The sequence below is a fragment of the Raphanus sativus genome, unplaced genomic scaffold (assembly GCF_000801105.2).
Source record: "Raphanus sativus cultivar WK10039 unplaced genomic scaffold, ASM80110v3 Scaffold0042, whole genome shotgun sequence".
NCBI lineage: Eukaryota > Viridiplantae > Streptophyta > Magnoliopsida > Brassicales > Brassicaceae > Raphanus > Raphanus sativus.
Window position 1 is genome coordinate 9474 of NW_026615366.1, and position 8027 is coordinate 17500.

General features: G+C 48.7%; 1 protein-coding gene across 1 annotated transcript; it reads left to right on the plus strand.

The window, feature by feature from the left end:
• Positions 1-941: 941 nt before the first annotated feature.
• Positions 942-4651, plus strand: LOC130500818 (uncharacterized). The gene is made up of 3 exons (XM_056995775.1): positions 942-1265; positions 3543-4545; positions 4620-4651. Exons 1-3 carry the CDS (start codon positions 942-944, stop codon positions 4649-4651), a joined length of 1359 nt encoding a protein of 452 aa, XP_056851755.1.
• Positions 4652-8027: the final 3376 nt, after the last annotated feature.

Here is an 8027-nt window from a genome sequence, read left to right on the forward strand (position 1 = left end):
ATAAGGGGTTTATACGCCCAAGTGTGTCCCCATGGGGAGCACCGGTCCTCTTTGTCAAAAAGAAGGATGGGAGTCTCAGGTTGTGTATTGACTACCGGGGGCTGAACAGGGTTACTATCAAGAATAAGTACCCTTTGCCCAGGATTGATGAGTTGCTAGATCAGTTGAGAGGAGCCAAGTGGTTCTCAAAGGTTGATTTGGCATCAGGCTACCATCAGATCCCCATTGCACCGGAGGATGTGCAAAAGACAGCATTCAGGACGAGGTATGGCCACTATGAGTTTGTGGTCATGCCATTTGGACTGACCAATGCACCAGCAGCCTTCATGAAAATGATGAATGGCATCTTCCGGGATTTCTTAGATGAATTTGTAATCATCTTTATTGATGACATACTAGTATATTCTAAGACTGAGGAGGACCATGAGAGGCATCTCAGGATGGTGCTGGAGCGGCTAAGGGAGCAGCAACTCTTTGCTAAGTTGAGCAAGTGTAGTTTCTGGCAGAAAAGTATTGGATTCCTAGGCCATGTTGTGTCTGAGGAAGGAGTTTCTGTTGACCAGGAGAAGGTCAAGTGTATACAAGAATGGCCAAGACCAAAGAATGCAACTGAAGTAAGAAGCTTCTTGGGTTTGGCCGGGTACTACAGGAAGTATGTCAAGGGGTTTGCAAGTGTGGCACAACCCATGACAAAGCTTACTGGTAAAGATGTGAAGTTTATATGGTCTGATGCATGTGATAAGAGCTTTCAGGCCTTAAAGACCATGTTGACCAGTGCACCAGTGCTGGTATTGCCTGAGGCTGATCAACCATATGTGGTTTACACAGATGCATCCATCACTGGATTAGGCTGTGTGCTCACACAACATGGGAAAGTCATTGCTTATGCCTCGAGGCAACTTAGGAAGCATGAGGGCAATTACCCAACCCATGACCTGGAAATGGCTGCGGTGGTATTTGCTCTGAAGATATGGAGGTCCTACTTGTATGGTGCTAAGGTTCAGATCCTAACCGACCACAAAAGTCTCAAATACATTTTTACTCAGCCTGAGTTGAATTTGAGGCAGAGAAGGTGGATGGAATTTGTGGCGGATTATGATCTTGACATTGCTTATCATCCGGGCAAGGCAAATCTGGTGGCAGATGCATTGAGCCGGAGGAGAGCGGAGGTGTCAGCTGAAAGAGAAGCTGATGTATTGGAGGGGATGGTCAGGTCTTTGAATCTAAACACCTTAGTCAGTGAGGATGAACCTCTAGGACTAGAGGTTGTGGATCAGGCTGATCTCCTTAGTAGGATCAGACAAGCACAAAGCTTGGATGAGAATTTGCAAAAGGTTGCAAAGAATGACAAGACTGAGTATCAAACGGCCAGCAATGGTACCATTTTGGTACATGGACGTGTGAGTGTTCCGAGTGACCGGGGACTAAAGGAAGAGATTATGAGGCAAGCTCATAAGTCTAAGTTCTCGGTACATCCGGGGCTGAACAAGATGTATAGGGACATGAAGAGGTATTATCATTGGGTTAGGATGAAGGCTGATGTGGCCGAGTGGGTGGCCAAGTGTCCAACTTGCCAACTGGTCAAGTTGTCATGTCCCCGATCCTAGATAGGATCGGCCGGATGGACCATGGTGCGAGGGGACGCACCAAATCAGGTCTAATGACCTAAGGCAAGGCGTATCATGGTCCGGCAAGTGGGTTAAGGATATCAGAAGGCTGAAACTTAACCAAGGCAAGGAAGGTTCAAGCTTAAGGAAGCTGGACAAGGGTTTAGGCAGCTGGCCGGAGTGTGAATCAAGCTCGGGCAGCTGGAATGAAGTGTGAGAGAGCTCACAGTAGCTCACAGGAGTTCTGGTCAGCTCCAGTAGCTGGAATGTTAGCTCACTCAGCTGGTGACAGTGGTGGTCAGCTCATCTCAGCTTGGAGGAGTGTTAGGAGTTGGGATGGTGTGACCGGACCGTGAGCGGTTATGGTCCGGTGGGATGTGGTGCGGTCCGGATGGGACCAAGGGCGTTTGGTGGTACGGCCAGGCACTTGGCAATGCGCCAAAGGATGAAGTTCGATGTATGGGAGCAGTTGAGAGGCAGTTGAGGAGCGGTTGGACCGAAAGGATGCGGGGTTTACCGCATGTGTCCATTCGGCCATTCACTCGCGCCCATTCGCCCAAAAACGGTTACCCGTGCCTTTGTCTATAAATATAGACCTTGGGCATCGATATTTGTCATCAGACAATAGAAGGGAAACTCTGCCAAAATTACCAGAGAATCCAAGAGAGAAAGAGACCGGCGGTTTGCTTGTTTGGCCGTGTGAGTGCGCGGTGTGGATTGTTCTTGTCCGGCGACCAAGGAGGTGTTGTGGGAAGGAACCGTGTGAAGATGGAGACAAGAGGAACCGAGAAGGCTAGTGGGAAGGATCAGAACCCATCGTCGGCCACTCCTAAGGTTAGTGATGCTAACCACTTACCATCGCCGTGAACCGTGTGTCCGGATGGATGGTCCGTATGGACCAAGTGATGTTGGTTGCATCCGTTCTCCCTTCTCTTCCATTCTATCTCTTTTATAATTCATATTATTGTTATCTGTGGGTTTAAACTCACGATCAGACCCTCAGGGCATGGATTGGTCAGTATAAACTCTCCATGGCCTTGGTTGGGCATGTAAGGTTGGATCTCTAACTTCCGGTTGAGGTTTGGGGATTCTGACTTCATATATCTCTTAATTGGGATTTATCATGAATTATCATGGTGAAAGGATGAATTTATATCATCGATTTAGAGGTGGTAAGTTGTGACCATGGTGGCGGGTCTAGGGTGAGATCGGCATGATCCGGACCTGTCCTGTGGGTTCTGACTTGACCATTCTCTTAGTGGTGAATTATCATGATTTATCATGGTGTTTGTATAATTTTTAGGGACCGATCCGAGTGGATCAAGGTTTGGGACAGAAACTAGTTCTAAGGGACTTAACCATGCATTGTTAGACTTGTTGCTAGGTTATCGGTTTGATTGTGTATTTGATGAAATTTATATGAATGCAGGATCTGGTCAGGATCGTGGGAAAGCCAAGGAGCTGTGAAGACTCAAGCCAAGGATGGATGTGTGATGTGTGTTTAGATAGCATTGAACTTATCATAGCCTATTGTGCAAACTGATTGATATTACTACATTGTATGGATCACATGGTTTATATTAATAAAGATGAATGTTTACTTAGCTTCCGCATTGCTTGTTAAATGTATATGAACCTCAGATCACTTGGAAATGACTTAGAAAAATATGGACATAAACCGGCCAATTACACATAGATGATTAGGTTAAGGCCGCGGATCAGTTGGGTCTTAGGATCCAGGTTCAGGTCTTACAAGTTGGTATCAGAGCATGCTTGATTCTAGGACTTGGGGGTTATGGTTTGATCATCACACATCCGGCTGGAGTCTCACAGTATAGGGCTTGATTTATTTTTGGTATTAGGAACTGTTTTTGATGGATCATTGGTTAAGTGTTACTAACCTTGATCTTGTGTGTTGTTTTTGATGCTCCTAAGGGTGGTAAGAGTCGGAGCAAGTCCAAGAGGACTAAGGATGGAGCTGGAGCATCTGGCCCAGGTGGCGCGGATGGAACCAATCCAAGTGTGGTGCTGCCCAATCCAAGTCTTGGCGTGGACAGTGCAACTGGATTGCCTTTGGCTCGGATCATTCCGACTGAGGTTCAGGGAGGTCTAGTGGAACAGCAGCAAAAGGCGGCTGAAGAGACTAGGCAGCAGCTGGAGCAAGCTGAACTAGCTAGACAGCTGCAAGAGCAAGCTGAGGAAGCTGCAAGGCAGCTACAAGATGACATGGAGGCTGAGGGAGAGTCCTCACATGCTGGTGATCAGGGCGGCCGAGGCATTGGTGCAGCCAATGGTGGAGCTAACCAAGGAAACCAGCTGGTGGAACCTACCATGAAAGAGGTGCTTGATGCAATCAGGCTCATGGGTAGTCAGATGCTGGCTATGACCCAAGTAATCACTCCATTGGTGAATTCATCCGTGGGGCAAGCTCCACAAGTTCAGGTGGTGGTACCAGGAGCTGCTGGACAAGTTGCACCAGTTGATGAGGTGATTGAACTTGATCCGCCAGCTAGAAGATCTGGTAAGGTGGATTACCTGAAGGTGCTAGAGCACATATCTCGCCTAGGGACAAAGCATTTTGCTGGAAGTGCTGACCCTATGGAGGCGGATGAATGGAGGGACAGGCTGGCCCGGAACTTCAAGTCTACAAGGTGCCCTGAGGAGTACCAGAGAGACATAGCAGTGCACTTCCTGGAGGGAGATGCACACAACTGGTGGCTGTCTGTGGACAAGCGCACCAATGGATCTATTGAGAAGTTCTCTGACTTTGAGGTTGAGTTCAACCACAAGTATTTCCCAGCTGAAGCATGGGATCGTTTGGAGGCCAAGTTCTTGGATTTGACCCAAGGGCGTAGGTCAGTCAGGGAGTATGAAGAGGAGTTCAACCGGCTCAGGAAGTATGTGGGTAAGGAGTTGGAGGATGAGAAAGTTCAGGTCCGCAGGTTCATAAGAGGCCTTAGGGTCGAGCTCCGGACCTACTGCTCAGTCCGTACCTTCCGTACTGTCTCGGAGTTGGTGGAGCGTATGGCAATGCTGGAGACTAACCTTGCTGAAGAGGCCAGACTCAAGAGTAGGAGTCAGGCAAGTGGTACTGGTCATGCTGGTGACCGGAAAAGGAAGAGAGATTCAAGTGATGAGGGTAAGACCTCAGGTGGAAGGCCGGAGTGCCAAAAGTGTGGAAGACGCCATGGTGGTGAGTGCTGGAGAGCCATGGGAGCTTGCACAAGGTGTGGCAAGATGGATCACTCCGTCCGGGACTGTCCTGGACCGGATCAGAGTCGTGGTCAAGCGGCTGGTGGTGACTCTAGGACTTGTTTCCAGTGTGGGAAGGCCGGACACTTCCGAAAGGACTGTCCTAAGCTTCAGGCTGGATCAGGCAGGATGAGGTCTGAGGTTAGCAAGCCGGAACCAAGCCGTGGCCAGACTTCTGCACCAAGGGTCTATGAGTTGTCTAAGGACACTGATGAGGCCAAGCCTTTCGTGGCGATCACTGGTAATGATCTGATCTTATTCCTTTTAAATTTTTAGAAATGCATGGTATGGAACCTAGAATGGATTAGATGCTTAGATTGGGTTTCCTGTAGGGACCCTAAGTATTGGTGGTGTGGAAACACATGTACTTTTCGACACTGGAGCTACACATAGTTTTGTGAGTCCATGTTTGGTCGGAAAGGGTTTGTTCCAGATTGGGACAGGGGATGATCCTGGCCTAGTGAGTGCGGCTGGAGGCCAATTGATGCCCTCATTAGGACGAGTGAAGGATATCCCAGTGGTGATCCAGGACAGGGTAATGCCTGTGGATCTTGTTGTGGTCCAACTCAAGAATCATGAGGTGATCTTGGGTATGGACTGGCTTGGAAAGAATCGGGCCACCTTAGACTGTCACCGGGGAAGGGTGCTGTTTGAGAGTGGGTGTGGACCCCCGATCAGGTTCCAAGGTATTCGTCCAACCTCTGGATGCTTAGTGGTATCAGCGGTCCAAGCGGAAAGGATGCTTGAGCGGGGTTGTGAGGCTTATATTGCCACAATCACCACTAAGGAGGTTGTTGGGGGTGGTAACCCGGACGGGATTCCGCTGGTCAGTGAGTTTGAGGATGTGTTTAGGTCCCCACAGGGCATTCCCCCTGATAGGTCGGACCCATTCATAATAGAACTGGAACCAGGGACGGCCCCAATGTCAAAAAGTCCCTACCGCATGGCTCCTGCCGAGATGGCCGAGCTAAAGAAACAACTAGAGGAGTTGTTGGATAAGGGTTTTATACGCCCTAGTGTGTCGCCTTGGGGAGCACCAGTCCTCTTTGTGAAGAAGAAGGATGGTAGCTTTAGGCTGTGTATTGACTATCGAGGGCTCAATAGGGTTACTGTCAAGAACAAGTACCCATTGCCTCGGATAGATGAGCTGTTGGATCAGCTTAAGGGAGCAAAGTGGTTCTCCAAGATTGACTTGGCTTCAGGGTATCATCAGATCCCAATTGAACCAAGTGATATAAAGAAGACCGCGTTCAGAACCAGGTATGGGCACTATGAGTTTGTGGTTATGCCATTTGGTCTGACCAATGCACCAGCAGCATTCATGAAGATGATGAATGGTACCTTCCGAGACTTCTTGGATGAATTTGTAATCATCTTTATAGATGACATACTTGTATACTCCAAGAGCAAGGAGGATCATGAGAGGCATCTCCGGGCTGTGCTGGGAAGGTTGAGAGAGCAGCAGCTCTTTGCTAAGTTAAGCAAGTGTAGCTTCTGGCAAAAGAGCATTGGCTTCCTTGGACACATTGTGTCAAGTGAAGGTGTGTCTGTTGATCCGGAGAAGGTAGTGGCCATAAAGGCATGGCCTCAGCCTAAGAATGCCACAGAAGTCAGAAGCTTCTTAGGGCTGGCCGGCTACTACAGGAAGTTTGTGAAGGGCTTTGCTAGCTTGGCACAGCCTATGACTCAGTTGACAGGAAAGGATGTTAAGTTTGTATGGTCAGTGGAGTGTGAGAGAAGTTTCTCTGCACTTAAGGACATGCTTACTAGTGCACCAGTCCTTGTCCTGCCTGAGGAGGACCAACCCTATGTGGTGTACACAGACGCCTCCATTACTGGACTAGGATGTGTACTGACCCAACATGGGAAGGTCATTGCATATGCATCAAGGCAATTGAGGAAGCATGAGGGTAATTACCCCACACATGATCTAGAGATGGCAGCTGTGGTGTTTGCTTTGAAGATTTGGAGATCATATCTCTATGGTGCTAAGGTTCAGATACTTACAGACCATAAGAGTCTGAAGTATATCTTTACTCAGCCTGAGCTGAACCTAAGGCAAAGGAGGTGGATGGAGTTTGTGGCAGATTATGATCTGGACATAACTTACTATCCAGGGAAGGCCAACTTAGTGGCTGACGCCTTGAGCCGGAGAAGGGCTGAGGTTTCAGCTGAGAAGGAGGCTGACATATTGGAAGGGATGGTCCGGTCACTTAACCTCAACACCCTGGCTAGTGCTGATGAGCCATTGGGGTTGGAGGCAGTGGACCAGGCCGATCTCCTTACCAGGATTTGTGCAGCTCAGAAGCTGGATGAGAACCTTCAAAAGGTTGCTCTCAATGACAAGACTGAGTACCAAACCACAAGCAATGGTACCATCTTGGTCAATGGAAGGATAAGCGTTCCTAACGATAGGGAACTCAAGGAGGAGATCATGAGGCAAGCTCATAGGTCTAAGTTCTCAGTACATCCTGGACTGAACAAGATGTACAGAGATCTGAAGAGGTATTACCATTGGGTGCGCATGAAGACTGATGTGGCCGAGTGGGTGGCAAAGTGTCCCATTTGCCAATTGGTCAAGGCGGAGCACCAAGTGCCCAGTGGACTACTCCAGAGCCTACCCATTCCGGAATGGAAGTGGGATCACATCACCATGGATTTTGTGACTGGTTTTCCTACGACCAGGAACAAGAAGGATGCTGTTTGGGTAGTGGTCGATAGGCTAACCAAGTCGGCTCACTTCTTGGCAATCAAGAAGGGGGATGGTGTGGATGAGATTGTGCAGATTTACATCAATGAAATAGTGAGGTTTCATGGTGTACCTGCAAGCATTGTGTCGGATAGAGATCCGAGGTTCACATCTTACTTTTGGCAAGCTTTCCAAAAGGCATTGGGCACAAGAGTACACATGAGTACAGCCTACCATCCTCAGACTGATGGACAGTCAGAGAGGACGATCCAGACGTTGGAGGACATGCTAAGGGCATGTGTTTTGGATTGGGGAGAGACCTGGGAGAAGCACTTGCCTTTGGTAGAGTTTGCTTACAACAATAGCTTCCATACAAGCATTGGTATGTCACCATATGAGGCTTTGTATGGGCGGCCATGCAGGACACCATTATGCTGGACCCAAGTGGGGGAGCGTAGCATGATTGGCCCTGAGATTGT

Bases quoted from the DNA above. Each gene is read 5' to 3' on its own strand.
- LOC130500818 (XM_056995775.1), top strand. From the start codon at position 942: ATGGCTGCGGTGGTATTTGCTCTGAAGATATGGAGGTCCTACTTGTAT. The intron at 1,266-3,542 runs GTTGTGGATCAG...GATGCTCCTAAG, and splicing joins ATGAACCTCTAGGACTAGAG to GGTGGTAAGAGTCGGAGCAA. The intron at 4,546-4,619 runs GCAGGTTCATAA...ACTGTCTCGGAG, and splicing joins GGATGAGAAAGTTCAGGTCC to TTGGTGGAGCGTATGGCAAT.